Raw genomic sequence first — 22,039 nt, 5'->3', positions numbered from 1 at the left:
GTCTAGCAAGTACTTGTAATTAATAGGAAAAATTGCTTTTGGCATATGAAATGGTGTTCTCTACCTGCTTGCTTCTCTCCCTTCCCCCTCCTGAAGCCCAGCTGCAAAATGGCAGGGGAACAGACCCACTCTGTTTTTCTAAGCACTTTGGGGAGTCTCCCTGTGCAGTCCATCCTTCGGTCTCCTCCTTTGCTCCTGTGGAGCAAGCGGGAGATGGGCATGTGGTCAGCCCACTCACCCTTCCCCAGTCAGCTGAAGGAGCTTCTTTTCTTCTTCTCTCCAGAGTTTCCTTCACAATACCCCTTAACCTAAAATAATTACTAAGCTCAGCTTAGTCAAATGGAAAGGAAAGGCCTGGAGAAGGCGTCTACTGAGAAAGGAGCCCCGGAAACCAGACGCGGTACTGCTAGCTGGTACCCTAGACTTGTGAGATGGAGGCAGGAAGAGTTAGAGTCAGGCCGGCCTGGGCCACATGACTTGATTTATATGAGGGCAGGGGAAAGACAGCTAATCTTAGGATAAAGAAGTTTTTCTTTTTTTTTCATTTTTCTTTATTAAGAAATTTTCTACTCGCTTCACATACCATCCACAGATCCCCCCTCCTCCCTCCTCCCACCCCAAGCCCTCTTTCCCAAGCCACCCCGCATCCCCACATCCCCCAAATCGAGTTCTCCCATGGGGAGTCAGCAGAGCCCAGCACACTGAGCCTAGGTCGGTCCAAGCCCCTTCCCACTGCACCAAGGCTGTGCAAGGTGTCACATATTCTTGACCTCTCTGGCTCCTACCGTTTTTCCTCCCTCTCTTCAGCAGGATTTCCCAAGCTCTGCCAAATGTTTGGCTGTGGGTCTCTGTTTCTGTCTGTTGCTGGATGAAGCCTCTCTGATGTCAGTTGGGCTAGGCACCTATCTATGAGGATAGCAGAATATCATTAGGCATATTATGTTAACATTTCTTTCTCCAGTCATCTTTGGTTCTATCCTAGGTCTCTAGGCCATCCAGCCTTTAGTTCCTGGTGCTCCAGGTAGTGTGAGGAGTGGGCTTACTCTTGTAGCATGGGTCTCAGTCTGAACCAGTTATTGGTTGGCCACTCCCACAATTTCTTTGCCACCCTTACCCCAGCACATCCCATAGGCAGGACAGACTGTAGGTCGACGGTTATGTGGCTGGGTTGGTGTCCCAATCCCTCCACTGGAAGTCTTGCCTGGTGACTGACTGCAGTTTTTGTTTCTAGGAGGAAAGGGATTGGAGAAAGGCATTATGGAAAAATATAATCAATTGGCTGACAGAAAAGTAGAGGGTGGCTTAAAGGTTTCCCCTCCAAAGTCAGGTGTTGCCAGGGGCTGTATTAAAAAGTAAGGCATCGGGCAGGTGATTGACTCTTGAGAGTAAGGCCCTGGTAAATAAGATTAGCTGCTTTATGAAAGGCCTGGGTAGAAGTACATCCTCTTCCTCTTACGGCATCCCTTTTGAAGATGCAGCATTCATCGTTTTTGTAAATGTACAAACCTGAACCTAAAGACAGCTGGACCTTGGACTTCCCAGCATCCAGAACTAGGAGGAATAAATGTGTCTTTGTACATTACCTTCTCCAGGACTGTTGTAGGAACGGCACAGAATAGCATGGTAAAACATGAAATGGAAGTTACCAGGTTGTGAAGATGGTTCACTCACGTAAGTGTCTGCCACATGGGCATGGGTACCTCAGTTTGACCCGGTATCCATATCAAAAGCAAAGCCTGGTGGTGTGTGCTTTTAATCTCATCTTGGGGGTGCTCATGATGGCATTTGTTTGTGATCCCAGCACTGAGTAGGTAAAGACAGGTAAAATCCTGGGGTTCACTGGCCAGCTAGCCTAGCCTCGTCAATAAACCTCAGATACCAATAAAAGACCCTTTTCCCAAAATTAAGTAGATTTCTTCTGCAGAACAATACCTGAGGTTGACTTCTGACCTCCACTGTCAAGGACACACATGGACACAGATGCACGCACACACACACACACACACACACACACACACACACACACACACGCACACACAGAGGACTTCGGAAGGAAGCAGCATTGTGACAATGGGAAGCATCATCTCAGTGCTGTTCACACATGCAAAGAAATGTAAAGAGGTCACATCATTCCATTTACTCTGTTTGTTGGTGTAATTGGTGTCTTACTGAAGACGTTTAGTTAGGTGTGTAGGTGTATTTAAATATATTTCGTCTGTATGTGTCTGGTGTACAACATACAAATATAACATTTGAGTGTAAGTATCAACAGTTGTGGCAATTTTCCTAAGAATGTATCCCATACATCTGTGTTGAGATAAGCTTGCTATAATTATGACAATTAAAGACATTTAAAAGTAGTGAACAGATTTGTTTCTGTATGTAGTAATTTATTTACCCTGGTAGCTGAACTCAATACAGGCTCTCCTTTTTAGTTTACTTTTCTCCAATATGGGATGACCTGTTTTAATTGAGCCTTTTTCCCTAAAAAGAATAGAAACTCACACAGCTAGCTCAACTCTCAGCTCTCACTTTGAATGTGTAATTTATCTCCTAAAGAACTCTTACAGAAAATGCTAGAAACTGGATTCTACATTAAATTGCAACTGAAGCCATTTAGACTTGCCAGTGTTGTTCTAATGTGCAGTGAGCCTGAGTCGTCATGAGCATAGTCATCGTTTTAGGATTGGAAAGTCTTCAGAAATTAACAGTGCTCTACAAAAAAGAGTTCTTCTGCTCACGGAACACATGGCATTTTCTTGGTTTCTTCTAATTCAAATTCTTAAGAAAATAGTTTCTTTTCATTCATTTTCTCAAGACCACATGTGACAGGTCAGTGGATTGGCTGTATCAGCTCAGTCCCTGTCCCTGGTACATTCAACCATGAGTGGGGTTGACCCCTTATTGTCCTGAAATAGGTCTGGTAGCAATGTAGCTTCCTAAGAAAGAGCTGCTGTTGAGAAGGTGTTGTGACTGACACTCTCAGCATGTCATTCTTGGTTCAGGGTTCCCAACTATTTAACTGTGATTTTCTCAGAGAAGTCCCAAACTCTACGCTGTGTATGCTCCTAATTTATGTCCCCATAGCTCTGTAGCTCCATCCTAAGCATATTTATCTCTGTATTCCTAGCAAACTCATCCATGTTATTACAGCTACTTTCTTTTCTCATAAACTCTTAAGCCTGTGAGAACAGGAACAGCCTTTGTCCTACCCATCATTCTGCTGTCTGTTGTGGCTGATGTCAGGTTCATTATCAGTGTCCTATCATGTACTAAGTCATTGTTTATAGGAATTGTTTCTATTTTATTAAAATATTACTATTGCTGTTAATGATAGTATCAGTGTGTCACACAAGACAGTCTGACTAACCCCTTTCCAGCATGCCAGTCATCTGTTTGATTTGTAATTTCTTGTTTATTCTCAGGGCCACTACCTTGACCCTACCTTCTCCACCTTCTCTCTGGGCTCCTGTCTGCAATCTCCTGTTTGCTGTTATATCCTACATATCTCTCTGGAGAATAGCTTTTTTATCTTTCTCTGTATGAAAAATAATTTATTTTCCCTCTTCTGCCTAGAGAATTGAAACCCAAATTTTGTGTCCTTTGTGTCTCGTTCCTAACAGGGTCTGCTTCTGTGCATGAGCGCGCTCTGCCAAAGCCAGTCACGAGCATTGCCCTCCGTCCTCTTTCACTTACGTTACTGCTTCCTGGAACTCAACTATTTCCACTTTCTTCTTGTTTTATTTTATGTACTTATTCGTTTATTTCATGTCCCAGCAGCCATTTCCCCTCCCTCCTCTCTTCTCAGTCCCCCACCTCCACCTACCCTGTTCCCACCCCCCAGTCCATGCCTCCTCCATTTCTGTTCAGTAAAGGGCAGGTCTCCCGTGGATATCCACAAAACATGGCATATCAAGTTGCAGTGAGGTTAACCACCTCCCCGTGTATTAAAGCTGGATGAAGTGATCCAGTATGAGGAATAGGGTCTCAAAAGACAGTGAAAGAGTCAGAGACAGCCCCTGCTCCCACTGTTTGGAGTCGCACAAGAGGACTAAGCTACACAACTGTAACATGTATGTAGAGGGCCTAGGTCAGTCCCATGAATGAACCTGGCTGGTTCAGTCTCTGTGAGCCCCTATGAGCCCCGGTTAGATGATTCTGTGGGTTTTGCTGTGGTGTCTGTGACCCCTCTCCCTCTGGCTCCTACTTTCTTTCTAAGACCCACATCAGGTTCACTTTCTGCATAGAGGTGTCTCCGCTGCTTGTTTTTACTGATCACATCATCCAAAGTTAGAGAACATGTGATGTCTGCCATTCATCTGGACTTTAACATATGCTACCTTGCAGTGGGTTGCAGTCAAGCTAACTAGGATATATTCCTGCCTCCATAGGTCACTATCTAACTGAGTTACCTAATTCCTGTAAACTTGATTATACCATGTCTAAAATGAATGTAATGATAACACATATTGTGAAAATTCCATATAAAGAATATTGAGTATCTGTGACTTTTCTCAGTGGTTAGAGATGTTTATGCGCAGGCCTGATGACCTGATTTTAATCCTCGGATCTCACTCTGGCAAGAGAGAATAGACTCCAAAGAGTTGTCTTCTGACCTCCACATATGTGCCATGGCATTTGTGTCCCTACACACACACACACAAAAAAAAAAAAAAAAAACTTATAAAAGAAAGCCTCTAATTGGGGGCTCACTTACAGTTTCAGAGTTTCAGAGGGTGAGAGTCCATGATCATCATGGTGGGGAGCATGGCAGCAGGCAGCAGGCATGGCGCTGGAGCAGTAGCGAAGAACTTACCTCCTGATCTGCCAATTAGAGGCAAAGAGAAAGAGAGATTGGGCTGAGAATGGGCTTTTGAAACATCAACGCCTACCCCCAGGGACACACTTCTTCCAACAAGGCTACATCTTCTAATCCTTCCCAAAACTATTTCACCATTTAGGGACTATTCAAATGTATGAGCCTATGGGGGCCATATCACATTCAAACTACCACAACACATAAGTACACATAATTACAAATAAAGTAATTAAACTTTTTGAAAGCATGGTGAATGCTAAATTATATTTGCATATTGTGGATTAATAAACCATTTTACATATCTGGTTTGAGTTTAAACTGTTTAAACTCAAACAAACTGTGTTGAGTTTAAAATAAAGATATCTGGCCGGGCGGTGGTGGCGCACGCCTTTAATCCCAGCACTCGGGAGGCAGAGCCAGGCGGATCTCTGTGAGTTCGAGGCCAGCCTGGGCTACCAAGTGAGTTCCAGGAGAGGCACAAAGCTACACAGAGAAACCCTGTCTCGAAAAACCAAAAAAAAAAAAAATAAAATAAAGATATCTGACAGAAGGACATGACCTCTTTCCTATCTACCTTTAGAAGTAAGCACATTGTGTTCTCTTCTTCGGTTCATGCATTGAAAATCTGCTATCTTCAAACCCTCTGCTATTTATGTGGAATGATAGCCAGGTAAGAGGGAACTTGAGGTGGTTTGGAAAGAAGAGTAAGAAGTTTTTAGTATCAAAGAAACAAGAAATTAGGTTAACAAGTAGGGGTCACTTATATTTGGAGAAAAGGGCTAAACTCATATGCTCAGAACCTGAGTCTTTCTGGACCATTACAACTAAAACCCTTGTTGTTGTGTTTTGCACATGGTGAGAACTCAAGAACTCAATACACATTTATTGGCATCAATGAACAGGAGAGTGATGATGAAGCCTTCAGAACACAAGTTCCAGCTTCTCCTTGGAGCTGTTAACTTTGTTTGGCATCTTAGTTTTTTCATTTTCTAATGAATAAATGCCAGCAAGTATTTTTCAATTTTTTTTCCATCTGATCAAGACTTAGATAATGTCTGCTTCTTCGGTAGCTAAACATCCCCCAAACTCAGCTTCTTGCTTCAGTGAGAAGATATTATGGTATTGCCAATAGAAACCACTTCACGTTCAGGCAACATCATCATGTCTAAATGGCTCAGATTCAAGTTTCAGTATAGATCCTGGTTCCTACACATTTGCTGTCAAAAAAACCACTTTGTAGGAGCCAAACAGTGGAATCCTTCCAAGTGTTAGGCACTATTAGAAGCACCATTAAAGTACTGTAGAATTTAAAAGATGATGAAATTTTGATTTTTTTAACATAGCATGTTCTGTGGTATTTCTATGAAATGTTAATCAGCTCTTGTTTCTGTTGTGGAGCTAACAGTAATTGAAATCCTTGTTTTTAGACATCATCACAGGCTTTAAAGTTAACTCCAGATGAGAACCTGTATAAAAATTTATATTGCTTTATACAAAAATGAGTATCTAGAACAATTCAAGTTATCTAGAACAATTCAAGTTTTAAAATGCAATTGTAAATACATCTTTAAGAAGTCCTTTCGGCAGAATGGCTATACCTGAGTCCTCTCTCTATGGCCTTTCCTTTGGGTAGGCTTTAAGAAATAAGAGAGACAGATGACATCATAGCTAAAACAGCCATTTTTATTAAATTAGAAACTAGTTCAAGATGAAAGTAATTGGCCATTAGTGTATAATAAAACAACCACATTAACATCATAACATTTATCTTTGAGTTTCCTTACAATCAAGACAGAAAATGCAATGAAGGCTGGCAAGATTGGCCTTGCTTAAGAGCACAAGCAGGCAAGCTTGTCTGGAAGGCATCACATGACATTAACTTAGAAATAAGCTGGTATCTGTTAAATTCTCTGTTTGGTGTCTCAGTCCTCCGGAAGACCATGAATTCCTTGAAGTCAGTGAGCTCATCTCTTTTGCTAACCACTTAACCTCAGCTCTTCAGAGTCAATGTTTCTAGAAGGAAAAAGGAAAGTAAAATCACACGGATTATGTTTTATTCCAGAAATAGAAACTAACACTATGGGCCACAAGTTTTGCCAAAGCACTATAAAATAGTTAGCATTCTTTACATTGTTAGTATTTTGTAGCAATGATCAGTAAAGGCGTCAAGTATCATATTGGAATATGACTGAATTATAGGATTCAGGGTTAGAGTACCCTGATATTTACCATAATTCACTATATGATGGAAGAATCTTAAAAATATGTAATTTATGTATCTTAAACTCGACTCTTCGATGCCGTTATGAAATATTTGGTAGACAGTGAACACATAAAACTGTGACCTCCAGTGAGACCTTAATTGAGTCCCTTTCAAGCTTTAACTACGATCCTAGGAAGGCTGAGTACAATTGCTGCTGCAGTAGAAATAATAAAAGCTCAACTTAAAATCCTGAGACACAAGAGTCCTGTCCAGTGTAGGTAATAGCTGCTTACTTGATTAAAATACATAAAATAGGAAGCATTACTTTAAAACAGTGCACATGAAAGCAAATTTGGTTACTGGTGTTTTTAGTAGGAATTTAGACCAAAACGGACAGAGCTTTTAAGGTTGTCCCATGATTTCTGCTCCTCAAACAACATTGTATTTAAATCACAGGTGTTAAAGGGGGCTAGCTGAAGAAACCCGCCCTGACCCTGGAGCCCAGAACCAGTGAAAGAAACATAGCCTAGATCTGGGACCCGAGCCAGAGGGAAAAAAACACTTTATCCCTGAACCCAGAACCAAAGAAGCATGCCCTGACTCTGAAACCAGCCAGTGGCAATGAAACACACTTTGTCCCTAGAATCAGAGCCAGTGAAAGAAATGTGCCCTGGCCTAAGAAGTCCAATTAGCGAGAATGAGGAGGGTTTATATGATTGAGAATTGTTGAGACCAAGGTTGGATAAAGCACAGGGACAAATAGCCAAACGAATGGAAACACATGAACTATGAACCAATGGCTGAGGGGTCACCAACTGGATCAGGCCCTGTGAATGGGTGAGACAGTTGATTGGCTTGATCTGTTTGGGAGGCATCCAGGCAGTGGGACCGGGTCCTGTGCTCAGTGCATGAGTTGGCTGTTTGAAACCTGGGGCCTATGCAGGATTGCTTGGCTCGGCCTGGGAGGAGGGGACTGGACCTGCCTGGACTGAGTCTACCAGGGGAAGGCTTTGCCCTGGACGAGGTGGGAATGGGAGTGGGCTGGGGGGAAGGTGAGGGGGGCGGGAGGGGGGAGAACAAGGGAATCCGTGGCTGATATGTAGAACTGAATTGTATTGCAAAATAAAAAAAAATTAAATAAAAAAAAAAGAAGAATTAGAGCCAAAAAGCTAAGAAAGGCCAGTGAAAGAAACACACACAGTTTGGCTCTGAAATCAGGGCCATCTCTGCCCCTAACCAACAAAACTAACCATTCCCTGAGCAGGAAAAACTAACCAATCCCTTAACAGAAAATCTTCTCCGTGGAGAAATTCCACCCTTGAGAAATCCTATATAAACCACCCTGTCTGTTCAGTTGTGGGCTATTCTTTCCCACCCTGGTAGAGTAAGCAACTTTCCTAGATTCCTCCTTCCCAAATAAATCTCTTTCTCGAAAGAGTCTTGGGTGTGAAGATCTTCATTCGCCAGGGCAGAAAAGAAGAACCTTGCTGAGATGTCCCTTAGTGGCCTCAGCAGAAAAAACCTTGCAGAGATGTTCCCTTTGCAGGGGTCGGGTGGGGCGCTGAGCAAGGCAGAGCTGAATGGAAGAACCTTGCTGAGATGTCCGTTAGGGGAGTGAGCAAGGTGGAGCAGAAAGGAGGAGGAGATGGCTACATTTCTGCAGGGGTTTCCCCTTTAGCAGAGTGAAGCAGAAGAAGCAACATCTCCGCCTGGAAAAGAAGCCAAGCTCTACTGGGAAGCTCCCTTAAGTGGGGGCTGAGCAAAGCTCATCTGGAGCAGCTCTCCAGGAGAGGAGCAGGATTGCTCTATCCTGTGGGGAGACAATCCCCCACTGCACCCCAACTCCAGGTATAGCCTGACTCCTGAACAGTCAGGATACCTTTCCCATTGCAGTTCCAGCCACCAGATCTCTCCTAGCAGCTCAAGGTATTGCCTGACTCCCCCAAGCAGTCAGGATACCTTTCCCCCAGTGTTGCAACACTCACAACAGGTACAGGTTTTTTCAGACATCTCTATATTGAAACATAATCATCCTAGCTATTTTAAGATATTTTCTGTGTGCTGGCGAACTGTAGGACATGTATGCCAAGGAAAACTCAATTGTGACTTATCTTCCATAAAGTCAAGAGTGCTGATGGAACCTCATCATCATCTGCCAAGCAGGCTGTTATGCTGATCTTGTCAAGTAAACTGTATCCCAGGTTCCTCATTCCTGTACTGCCTCTCACAGAGTAAACATCTAAAACACTTAAGAAGGATATAAAATGGTTGGGAGTTTGTCGCTGCTGACTGCGCTCTGAAACAGGCTGCCCCCTCAGTGGTACTGATGTTCTGTTCATCTTGTCTCCTATCTGCAGAGTGAGGAGAGTTCACAACTCTCAGTGTTCTCCCAGACATGTGGTAACCACATTCATTACAGAGGCTCTTCTACCATAGCTCCAGTTCACCCTGAGACATGCTGTGTGTAAGGTACCTAACCTGTGGTGAATAGAGATGACAGCATGAAAAACTTAAAGACATGGATGGCCCTGAAGAAGCCTTATCCAACAAGCGTAGACCTCCTTGGGAACCTGTTGTTAATGCACAGGAGGTCTCAGAATTAGGTTCTTACCATGTGTGTGAGAGTGTAGGGAGAAAGCTACATTCTTTCCAAATTAAAAAACTCTGCACATTTTGTTGTAATATTGATTTGCCATTTGTTTCAAGGAACAAAAGAAAGATATGTAGTGTTTTGTTTGTGTTTGTTTCTCTTAAATGTATTTAAATGTTATAAGGTATTAAAAAATCAAAATAATAAAACAGTGCCCTATTTTTTCCTTTCACTACTTTTAAATAAAAAATAACAATAAATAAATCTGAATAGTACATGAATCCTTAAAATTATTTCTGTGAGATAGAAGTAGTTCTTTTTAATGAGAATCCTATTAGTACAAAACCCAGAAAGTAGCATTGAATTTGATTTTAACCAAATGTATTCTTAGAGACCTCTCAGCAGATTAGAGCCAGAACTTGCCTTATCTCATCATTTTTAATATTTGGAACCTGGCACCTACATTTTTAAAGCATATAAAGACATTTGAATTTTTGTTTTTATGATAATCTATTACTTTCTATATAAAATAAAACATTTGAGGTTAAGCACTTACCTCAGGAAATTTCTGTTACTAATTTTAATGAGGTTCAGTGTTCATTGAGCCCCAGCTATTTCATATTTTACCAGCCAGTCAACAAGTGCTTGGTACACGCCTACTATGTGCAGGTACTCACTAGGAAAGGATACAGCAGAAGTCGTGGCAAAGGCTTAAAGGATGGACATTTTAGACAGAAGAAATGAGAATAAGCATGAGCCAGGATAAAATCCATTAAATAAATTCCTAAACAAATAAAGGATCCCACGTATTAGAAGTGTCTTGACAGACATTTGACAGTGATGATGCCGAGAGTAACTGGCACTCGAAAGCTTAGGGTGTGACTAGTAGTTCTCTAAGGACATGATCTGTGCCTTCTCCATTCTTTGTCTCTCCGTTGAAGCTGTCTGGTTCTCCTGCTGATGCTGTCCTTCACTTACATGCTTGAAGATGGCTGTAGAACAATGGAATGGGACATTTTATCCAGGATATGTAAAAGAAACACACTAACCCACCTGAATTTCTTGCTCCTTCCCTTGTAAATTACTGACCAACTTTCAAAGGTAAAAATTCTTAACTGTTTGCCAATACCATTCATAGGCTGTGGTATTCCTTTAGCATTGGAAGTTAATCAGGTGCTGTGCAGAAGAAAAAAGTCACAAATGTCCACTACACTTGAAATAGAGAAAATGTTAAGGTTGCACAAAGACTAAGGACTCACAGTAAGGCAGTACAGAAAATAGATGTATATAAAATCTTCTGTTATTGGGTTATTTTAACTGTAAAACTGTCCTTTAAATTTGTACAAGGTAGTTTCCGTGTGTGTGTGTGTGTGTGTGTGTGTGTGTGTGTGTGTGTGTGTGTGTATAAACATTCCAATAAACCTGACTGGATATATATGGTCAGTGCAATTGACAATATTTACGAAAGAAACTGTTTAACGGTGATATATCTAGGCTCAAGAATAAAGAACACAAATATCTCATATATGTGTCACTAGAATTTTTATTTCCATTTGGATGCTGCTTTAGAATATATAAAATCTCATATATAATTTTATGGATTTCACAATAATGACATAAAATGGGTATTATTGTCTCCACTTTATATGTGAGGGACAGCAATGTGATTTTCAGAGAATCATAAAGCTAAGAAGTGTTGAAAGTAGATGTCTTAACCAGAGGTTATGTGTGTGAGTCTGGGGTGCCTTCCACTGCTGCATGTGCCAATGTCTTCAAGAGGAGCCAGACACAAAAAGAAGTCATTAGAGATGTGATAGAATTGAGAATCTGAAGGGGTGAATGTCATGTCCATGGGAAAGTCACCAGCAGTGTCTTCTGGAAACAGTACGCTACTAAAATATGAACAGAAAAATGGCCCCCAGATTCAATCAGAACAATAATGAATGATTTTTTAAAGACTGTTTCTAAACATAGAAATTGTATTCATAAAAGTTACACAGGTTTGTAGATGTAATTCAGTGTAGATATCAGACAAGAAACACAGAGCCGATTTAGAGAAGAAAACCAAGAGGTCAGAGCCAAGAGCCTCACCCTTCCTGATTCAGGGATCCTCCTCAGCCAAGAGAGCTCTCCGAAAAAGGGAGCCCTCCTTCCTGTGTGTCTGTCTCTCTATCTCCTTGTTCTGGCTTCTGATTGGTTGTAAACCCAATCATGTGACTGCCTCGTCACTGCCTGTATGTACCGCCCTCCAGGTCCTTAAAGGCGTACGCCACCACTGCCACGCACTTGCTATGGCTCTAATAGCTCTGACCCCAGGCAACTTTATTTATACCACCACACCGGTTTTAAAGAAAGATTTGATAAAGACAAAATGGACTTTATAAACAGGTGAGCATTAAAAATTAACGTGTTATAGCTGATAGGGGCAAGCGAGACATTGTGCTGTGCCATGGTGCAATAAGGTGACTAGACAACGCACCAAGTAGTAAATCTCAGAGGAGTTTAGGAAGGGTCTTGAAAGTTTTCAGTGTGGACAAATATAAACCTTTTTAATTTTTAAAAATACATTTTAAAGATTTATTAGTCTTGCCATCTCATCAGTTTTGGAAAATAGGGCTTGCCAAAATAAATGAAGATAATGACATCAACAGGAAAATACGTGTGTTTAATGTGAGATTCCTATTACCATGATTCTAATGAAAAGAGCACTTCTGGGCCCGAAGGTGCGGGTCGGTAGGAGAACCGAGCTTTGTAGGAACTTCGTATGCACAAGGCCCAGGCTAGAAGGCCCAGAACCTGTTTGAAAACTCTGTCACCTGTTGAGGACATTAAAGTGTATGTACAAAGTAAACAAGGTATTTCCAGCTAGATGATTTCTCTGCCCCCGGCCCCAGTGGCCCTTCCATCCTCCTGGTCTCTAAGTGTCCAGATTCAACACACTAAGAACTCACAGCAAGGATCCACGTGTGGAATCGGTGTGCAGCATGTGTCCACCTCACTCTCAGTTTAATTCTTTTCCAATTCCATCTATTACCCTGCAAATTTCAAAGTTCCACTTTTCCTTACAACTGAATAAAACCTATTGTGCCACATTTTTATTATCCATTCATCAGTTGACATTCTATGTCCTTGCTGTTGCGAATAGACGTTCAAAGAACATGGCTGTGGGGGTGTCTCTGTGGTGAGGTATAGAGTCTTTTGGTCACATGCTCAGGACTAGTATAGCCAGGTACTGTGGCAGTTCTTTATTGAGAACTGATTCCCATAGGGACTGAACCAGTTTACATGGAATTTACATGCCCATGAACGGTGTACATGGATTCCTCTTACTCTACATCCTTGCCATTATTTATTGACTTTTTTTTTTTTTGATAATAGCCATTCTGGCTTGTTAAGTAGAAATCTCAACATTTATTTTAATTTGCATTTCCTTAATAGCTAAGAATGTTAAATACTTTTCTCCTTTTGAGAAATCTATTTTACTTCAATAGTCCACTTTTCTTGATTAACTTGTTTATTTTCTTGATGTTTAGTTTTTGTTTTAGTTCTTTATATATTTTGAATACTAATCCTCTGTCAGATATGTAGTTGGCAAAGATTTTCTCCCCTTCTATGGGCTACTTCTTCACTCAGTTGACAGGTTCCTTTGCTGTATGAAGCTTCTTAATTCCATGGGGTCCCACTTGTCAATTCATGCCCTTATTTCTGGAACAAATGGAATCCTATTCAAAAGATCCATGTCTGCTCTTGTGTCAATCTACCCCTGTTTTTTCCTCTAGAAGGTTGAGGATTTCAGATCTGACATTGAGATCTTTAATCTGTTTAGATTTGATTTTTCATGCAAGGTGAGAGATACGGATCTAGCATAACTCTTCTAAACGTCGATATCCAATTTTTCCAGTACCATTTGTTGAATAAGTAAATTAGTAAAAGTCAATAATCTCAACTAATGTAGACATTTTAACTTGAAGTAGGTCAAAAATAGTAATAACTGTTTCTTGCCGCTTTCTTTTCAGCCAAGAGAAATTTGAACAATAATTCATTTAGTCTTCCTACAGCATAATATTCCACACTGTTACCTAAAACTTCTTTGTTGGGGCTGGAGAGATGGCTCAGAGGTTAAGAGCACTGACTGCTCTTCTGGAGGTCCTGAGTACAATTCCCAGTAACCACATGGTGGCTCACAGCCACCTACAATGAGATCTGGTGCCCTCTTCTGGCCTGCAAGCATGCATGCAGGCAGAACACTGCATGCGTAATAAATAAATAAATATTAAAAAAAAAACTACTTTGTGAAGATAGTTCAGTTTCATACAATTTTTTTTTTTTTGGTTTTTCGAGACAGGGTTTCTCTGTGTAGCTTTGCGCCTTTCCTGGAACTCACTTGGTAGTCCAGGCTAACAATATTTTTATTAATTCTTTGAGAATAGCATATAGTATATTTAGAGTGTATTTACCCTCCTCCCCTAATTCTTCCCATAACCACCCTTCCATCCTCTTCCACCCCATCTTGAGATTCCCCTTTGTACACCATCAAGTTCAGTTTGTATTGCCTGGCTAGTCTAGGGCAAAGGCCTGGGTCAGCCTACCAGGGATCACAACGTTAAGGAAAACCTAACTCCCCCTGTCCCAACAGCTATCAAAGGCAAATAGCTCCTCATTTCGTGGTAGGGTTTCATGCCTACTTCCCCTCTGTGCTAGGACTGTGTGTGGCTGCAGCGTGCTCTCGGAGTCACTGTGGGCTCATATGTGCAACTGCCTGTTATATCTGGAAAACTTTTTCCTGAAGTCATTCTACACCTCTGGCTCTTACAATCTCTTCTTTTTTATATAATGTTTTATTTTAAAAAAATTTCTTTCCTTTTACATACCAACCCCTGTTCCCCCTCCCTCCTCTTCTCCTGCTCCCCCCCACACACACCTACTCCCATGCCACCCTCACCCCCTCCTCATAGATGGTAAGGCCTCCCTTGGGTGGTCGACAAAGGCTGGCATACCATGTTGGGGATGGACCTAGTACCTCCCCCCTGCATCAAGGCTAAGTATGGGACTGAACTAGGCTCTCTGAGTGTGAGTGAAAGTTGCATGGCTTGATGTGTTTATGGGTCCCCTGGCAATGGGACCAGAACTTATCCTGGGTACATGAACTGGCTTTTTAGATCCCATTCCCTATGGTGCAGTGTCTTACAATCTTTTCATCCCCTCTTCCATGAAGGTCCCTAAGCTTTGCAGGGAGGGTGATATGTATATCCCATTTAGGGCTGAGCACCACAGTCTCTTATCTTCTTCACATTGACCAGTTGAGAGTCTCAGTATGACTATGACTATTTTTGAACTTCGAGTAGTTTTTGTTCAAATAAAGAATACGATATTGTCTCCTTTTACTCTGAGAAAACAGTAGGTACTCGCTAGGTTCTATTACTTCATTGTAAGATATCTTGGTAAAATGTCATAGAGTTTAAATTATTATATATGCCCATTAGTTCTGCTGCTTTGGGATGAAATGACTCATATTAGTAATCTACATAGTAAAAAGGGGTGGATGAGTTTTTAACCAGACTGTCCTTTGGGGACTATAATTTTCACTGCCGTTACCCCTACAGGTGTGTGAATGCTACCAGTGTCTGCTACCTTCAGAGGTTGAACATCACACCATATGAACCTGGCAAGTTCTTAAGAGTTACCAAGTGTGCTTGATTACAGTATCACCAGCTTGTCTTGTTAACACTGATTTCAGATTTGCCTCTACAGATTAGTTGATGAGTCTTTTGTGAGACTTTAATCAATGACAGTCAAAAAATCAGAAGACAATCTCATCTAGACAATTAGTTTGTTTCATAGTACTTTCAGGAGGACTGAAGTTCGAATAGGCATTGACCTTGCCTGCATCATGTTAGGAAAGCAATGTGTCCTACTCACAGGGATTATGACAGAATGCACAACACCTGCCCAAGTTCTAATCAGACAACACTCGAGCAGAGAGAGGGGAGGCAGGCATGGTCTCACCCCTAACTGGGGAGCTATTGACAGTTGATGGGAGAGGAAGGGTCATTTTTCTTTAATAGTGCAGTCCCTATCGATTGGCTGCTCTCCACTGGAAGACCACACACCCAAGAGTGTATTGGCAGCACAGATTGGACTCGGTGGTTTTAAAAAGTGGGGGCAATACAAAATCAGGGGAATTGGAAAGAGAGCATGGATCTGGGAGGAGTTGGGGATGAAGATAAATGTGATGAAAGCACATTGTATGAAATTCTCAAAAAACTAATTTTAAAAATTAGGAAAAAGAAAAAAATGAAAAATTATGAAAAACAGACTGTCCTAAATCAACGAGGTAAATTTATTCACTGATATAAACTGACATCTGAAGTATGATACCTTACTGTATTTAATAATAAATTGTAATAAATAAATTATAATTCACTATAACATAAGTATATTCTATTTTACAATATGATTATAAAATTATATAAATATAATGATTTTAATATAAATAAATAAATTGTAATTTATATAATTTCATTTATCATATGTTATATTATTTATTATATAATGCAAAGTAAATTGTAATAAAAATATAAATTTTAATTTTTCATTCAGTTTTTTTCTATTTTAGGTATAGATTTTACATGTGACAAAAATGTCAGGTTTTCAATTTTCAACTTGTTGGGCTTTGAAAAGTATGTATACCTATGCCATGGTGTCCTTTGTGCTAAGTAGTTTATAATGAAGGAAAACTTACCTCCTGAGTCTGGAGGCCAGGAAGTTCAAGACTAAAGGGCCAGCATGTGATAAGGGCCTCTTTTTCCCCTTTGCCATAGGGTAAAAAGAGGCCAAGAGAAAGCAAGTGTTTGAATTTATAGCATCAGTGGCATTAATCCATTGATGAAGAGCCCTGATGACTAACCACTTCTCATTAGGTCCCAACACCCAACACTGTTGCATTAACAATGAAGTCTTTCATCATATATTTTCCCTTTTTATTTTAAGAGATGGGCTCTTATGTAGCCCAGGCTAGCCTCTAACTCATGTAGCTGAGGATGATCTTGAAGTTCTAATCCTCCTGCCTCCACCTTCTAAGTCCTGGAATGACAAGTATGTGCCACTGTACCTGGATTATGGAGTGCTGGGGATCAAACCCGGGGCTGAGCACAGGCATGGCAAGCACTCTGCCACTTTAGCTACATCCCCAACCCTCAGCATATACTTACAGAAGGATAGATTCCAACCAGAGAAACTCACTGTAACTACTATTATAATAAACGTCAAGAATATTAACAGGAGTTCCACATTTTTCTTTTTCTTACAAAATAATATAATAGATGGTTAGATATAGTTCCAGAGGGTTAGAGTCCATGGTGGTGGGGTAAAGGCATAGCAGCGGGGTTAGCTGAGAGCTCACATCTTGAAGTACAAGCAGGAGGCTGAGAGGGACTAGGAATGGCATGAATTTTTAAAACCTCAAACCCCACCTCCTCCAACGAGGTCACACCTCTTAATCTTCCCTGAACAGATCACAGCTGGGAACCAAATATTCAAATCTGTGAGCCTCATCCAAAGCACCACAGACCTCTTCATTCTGTCAGTGACAGTGCAAGGCCCATCTGCTTTGCTGGGCAGAAACTTTGGTATAACTCCAGGTGGCAATTCTTGTTTTCTCTGCTTTTAAGTCTTCCCTAGGAAATCCACTTGTGTTGATATCCTGACGTGCTTCCCTTGTTTCTTATTTTGGCTCCAGTATGGTTTTGCTCAGGTTTCCTTGGCTACTTGAGGGCTCTTGTGCTTTCCTGTGAATTTTGTGGTGTTTTCTCCAGTTGTGCCATGTTACTCTTGGTATGCAAAGTCTCCCACTGTTTCAATAAGGCCCAAATCTCCTTGTTACATCTAGCAGTGTTTTGTTTTTATAAAATTAGATGCCGTTCCTACACTTAGCATATAAATTTATAGTTCATTCTTATAATCCTTAAGTACCTTTGAATATATTTTGCTTATTTCTTCCTATTTATCTTGTAAATGTGATGGTTTGCTGTATTAGTTGAACATTTTTGTTATTCTTCCTTAGCATATCTATTTTTCCAGTGGGATTTATTCACATTTTTAATGGTGGCATTTACTGAATTCTTTCTTTCCTGGTTATAGGATTCCCTTGAGCATCTTTCATAGTTCTGGTCTAGTGGTCATGCGTTCCCTTGATTTATCCTTATCATGGAAGGTCTTTGCTTCTCCTTCAACTGTGATGGACAGCCTCATTGGGTACAACAATCTTGGGTGGTAGTTGTGTTCATTCTGGACCCAAAGTATATCATTCTATGCCCTTCTAATATTTAGAGTTCCTTCTGAGAAATCTGCTATTTGTCTAATGTATTTGCCTTTAAAGGTTAGTTGGCATTTCTCTCTTGCAAATTGTAATATTCTTCCTTTGTCCTGGTCTTTTTATAACCTAACTGTAATATGTTGTGATAAAGTACTTCTATGGTCATGTGTGTTTGAGGTTCTAACTGCTTCTTTTAACTCAATGTCTATATTTCCCAAGATTGGAAAGTTCTCTACTATTACTTTACTAAAGAGGTTTTCTGTGCCCTCAACCTGTAGCTCTTCTCCCCTAGATACTCCAATGATCTGAATATTTGACTTAATAAGAGTATCCTAAAGCTCCTGCATTTTCTCCTTGTGCTTTTTTTTTTAATTCTCTTTTGTTCTTTCTGTTCCACACTAAAAAAAGACCTTACTTCAAGCCCTGTGATTTTTTTTTTCTTATGCTTGATCTTATCTGTTGCTGAGACTGCCAACTGGTTTTTCCTTCAGACCCCCAGAGCCTCTCATTCCCTCCATGGTCCCACCCTCCTTCAGACCCTGTCTTGCCTTCTTTAATTCTTTTAACTGTCTGTGGGTTTTCTTTTTTTTTTTTCATTTTTCTTATATTTCTATGTTGAGAATTGGTTGTTTGTTGGGATTGGTATATTTTATAATACATGATGGTTTCTCTCTTGATAATATGTCTTGGGAGGAATCAGTCCTAGGTTTGATTCACAGCACAGATTATCTCATTCTTTTCATAGTCTCCAGGGCTAAATACCCACCATATTCTCTTCCTCATAGACACCTAGCAGCAAGCTAAAATTAGAAAGCAGTGAGCTGTGAGCTGTCAGTCACCCAGATTTTTTATTTCCTTCTGGAGAGTCCTCCCCTAGCCCAATGCCCATCCTACTCTGCAATCTTTATTCTAAATTCTATCACCATAGGTTTTTTTTCTTTCCTTTTCCACTTTTGATTCCATATAAATAACATATACAGCCTATATTCTGAGTGTGGCTTCTTTCACCTAATAGGATGTTTTTAAGATTCATGCAAACTACTAAGTAGATCGCTGTCTTAGTTTCTTCCTTCTTGCTGTAATAAAACACTCTGAAAAAAGCAACCTAAGGGAGAAATACTTTTATCTCAGTCATAGTTCCACATATAGTTCATCAAGATGGGAAGAACAAAGCATCAGGAGCTTGAAACAGCTGATCATGCTGCATCCACAGTCGAGAAATAGAGGGAATGGATTGCATGCCGGTGCTGTGTGCTTTTTCCGTTTTATGAGGTGTAGGACCCTGCCTAGGGAATGATCTCACCCATGGTTGAGATGGACCTTCTCACATCAGTTAATCTAATCAAGATAACCCCCCACAGGCATGTTCAGAGGCCAATCTCCTAGTTAATTCTAGAGCAGTAGTTCTCAACCTGTGTGGTCATGACTCCCCTGGCAAACCTCTTTTCCCAAAAATATTTACATTATGATTCATAACAGTAGTGAAATGAAAATTATGAAGTGGGCAATGAAAATAATTTTATGGTTGGGGTCTCCACAACACAAGGAACTGTATTGAAGTGTCATAGCATTAGGAAGGTTGAGAACCACTGATCTAGGGTCTGTCAAGTTGACAACACTAACCATCATGTTGATTCATTTGGTGAATTCTCCCATTTTCCTGTTGATGGGCACTGGAGCCGTCAGTCTGCGCTGGTTGTGGATAAAGCTGCTCTGAGTGTCTCCATGCATGCTCTTTTCTAAGCGTGTGGTTTGGGGAGGTGAGTAGCTCGTAGTGGGAATACAGTCATAGAATGATCTGCGTATCTTGCTTTACTTTTCAAATATCTGACAAGTGACTTTAAAAATTAATGACACCATGTCACATGTTTGTGCATAGTATATGGACATTCATTGTACCTGGGCCACTGTGTCTCCCCCGTGTTTACTGTAGTCTTTTTTTAATAATAATGTTAATTACAGGTACTAGTCCACTTAGATGTCTTGTAGTTATTGATATGGTTGTTATGTCTACCATTATATGTCTTTGCTATATTTCCAGTCAATAATTTGTTTTTCTCCTTTTTTATCTATGTAGTCCTGCTTGCCCAGAACTCTCTATTATAGACCTGACTGGCCTCAAACTCACAGTGGTTTGCCTTCCTCTGCCTCCCAGGTGCTGGGGTTAAAGGCGTGTGTGTGTGCTGCCATACCCAGATGCCTCCTGCTTCGGCTTCCTGAGTGATCGATGTCTAGTATAAATTGCCACCATGCACCATACCTGACTTGGGAGTTAGCCTTGGTGGTCCTGTTGATCATTTCTAAGGGTGCTTTGGCTTTTTTCTGCCTTCTCTCTGGTGTACTATTAACATTTTTTATTGTGTTGGATTGTGAATGATGATTTGGGTCTCTGAATTCTAGTATCCTGTCTTGCATAGTATTAGATTGTGTTGTGTTTGATATTTATTTATTTTTAATTGAAAATTCATGCAATATATTCTGATCATGGCTTTCCCCTTCCCCACCTCCTCCCTGATCCTTCCCACCTCCACACCTACTCCAATCCCATGCCTTCTTTCTCTTTAGAAAACAAACAGGCAAATAAAAAAAGCAAAGAGAGCGAGAGAGAAGCACAAAAAAGAAACAACATAAAAACCCATAATATACAAGCAAAAGACCATTAAGGTTTTTAAGCCCAAGCAAAGCAATATGAGACAAAAATCTATAAGTACATATGGTGGCTAAGGACTTTGGATTTGTTCAAGATGGGTTCTCTGTCCTGAGTGCTGAGTTTTGCCCTTAAATTGAGAATACACTTTTAGATCTCACATATTGTCATTATTCCAGTTGATTCAAGCCTTGCAGGTTTGTGGAGATTCAAACTCTAGATGGCCTCCCCTGTGTTAACAGAAACTCGGATTCCTGAGCTTTCCTCACAGTTCACTGGAGTCTTCCTTATACAAACGTGGTTCATAATTCAACCAAAATAATTAAGAATATTTGTAAATTACTCCCATCTGTGGTTGGCTTCTTTCTATGGAGAATTTCCCTTCTTAGTTTCCAGCTCTTCTCACACCCCAAATTCTATCCATGGAGACCTCAAGGCACTGAAAGTGAGTCTCTGCGTGGGTTCTCGCTACGCTGCCCAGAAGCAAGGCAAGTTTTCAGGGCAAAGGCATGCCCTGTACACAGCCCTTCTTTGAAGATTTATCTTCTCCTACTCTGTCGACTTTGGGTTGCTCTGAGGCCATCAAATAACTATATTTTATATTTTTTCATAATTTATATTTTTACAGATGGGAGAGTTAAATGATTATCAAATCAGGAACTCTCATTATGGAAACTTTTATTAAATTAATTAGTGTTGAAATACAGTTTATTTTTCCAATTATTAAAGTTGTGTGTTTCATCAACAAATATTGAGGATATGTTTATGAGAAGTGCCCAAAAGGACAGGTGCCAAGTTGTTAATGGGCAGCAGGATTGTTGGTGGCTTCTGATTTCTTTTTTTTCTAGCTTGACTTTTGTGCTTTCTCACTTAATGAACACATAGCAGCTATGCACTTCCCCTGTTTTTCTGAGTGAATGTCATAGTTTTGATGATTCTCTGTAGGGTTTGCCCTGTGCTCTCTCACTACGTTTCATGTTAGAAGTTCAGTAGCTTACCTCTTTGAGGTCCTCGCACTCCGTTTGTATGTTAAACAATATTCATTCTGCCTTTAAGAATAGAGAAATTAAGACAACTCAAAGTTAAATAGCTTACCCAGAATTACAGGCATATTGACAGAGTAGCCAGAAATAGATGTTAATCATTAAGTCTCTCAGTTCAGCTGTGGACACTTTTTCTAAGCCCTCAGCATAAGTATATGCAGTTAATTGGACATTTTCTAATGAGTATGGGGAAATTATCACTGTTAAATATGTCTCAAATATTGTGGAAAGTTTACTTTAGAAAGTGATTTCAATCTCCTCTATCAGACATCTTACTAAAACTCCTAGCAAGTAAAAAATTTGCCTGATTTTAATTTTACTACAATTCACCCTCCAAGGAGCAACATCAACCCAGCAGGAAGGCGTGTGTTGAGATAGCAGTGGTTTCTTTCTTCTCTAGTTGTACGCTTCTTTACATATGAG

General features: G+C 40.5%; 1 protein-coding gene across 14 annotated transcripts in view; it reads left to right on the top strand.

Annotated features, from left to right (window-relative positions):
- Positions 1-22,039, top strand: part of Fam172a (family with sequence similarity 172 member A) — a 483,175-nt gene that overhangs the window by 408,052 nt on the left and 53,084 nt on the right. The window contains exon 10 of one of the 14 annotated variants that reach the window (XM_052743689.1): positions 9,380-9,667. The exons of the other annotated variants lie outside the window; for them this stretch is intronic. Within the exon in view, the coding sequence (XP_052599649.1) occupies positions 9,380-9,384 (5 nt within the window). The 3' untranslated portion in view covers positions 9,385-9,667. Of the gene's footprint in view, positions 1-9,379; positions 9,668-22,039 lie in introns of those variants that run through there. 14 annotated transcript variants of the gene reach the window in all.

The sequence above is a fragment of the Peromyscus californicus genome, unplaced genomic scaffold (assembly GCF_007827085.1).
Source record: "Peromyscus californicus insignis strain IS unplaced genomic scaffold, ASM782708v3 Scaffold_18__1_contigs__length_77618521, whole genome shotgun sequence".
Lineage (NCBI taxonomy): Eukaryota > Metazoa > Chordata > Mammalia > Rodentia > Cricetidae > Peromyscus > Peromyscus californicus.
This window is presented reverse-complemented; position numbering and strand designations above follow the sequence as displayed.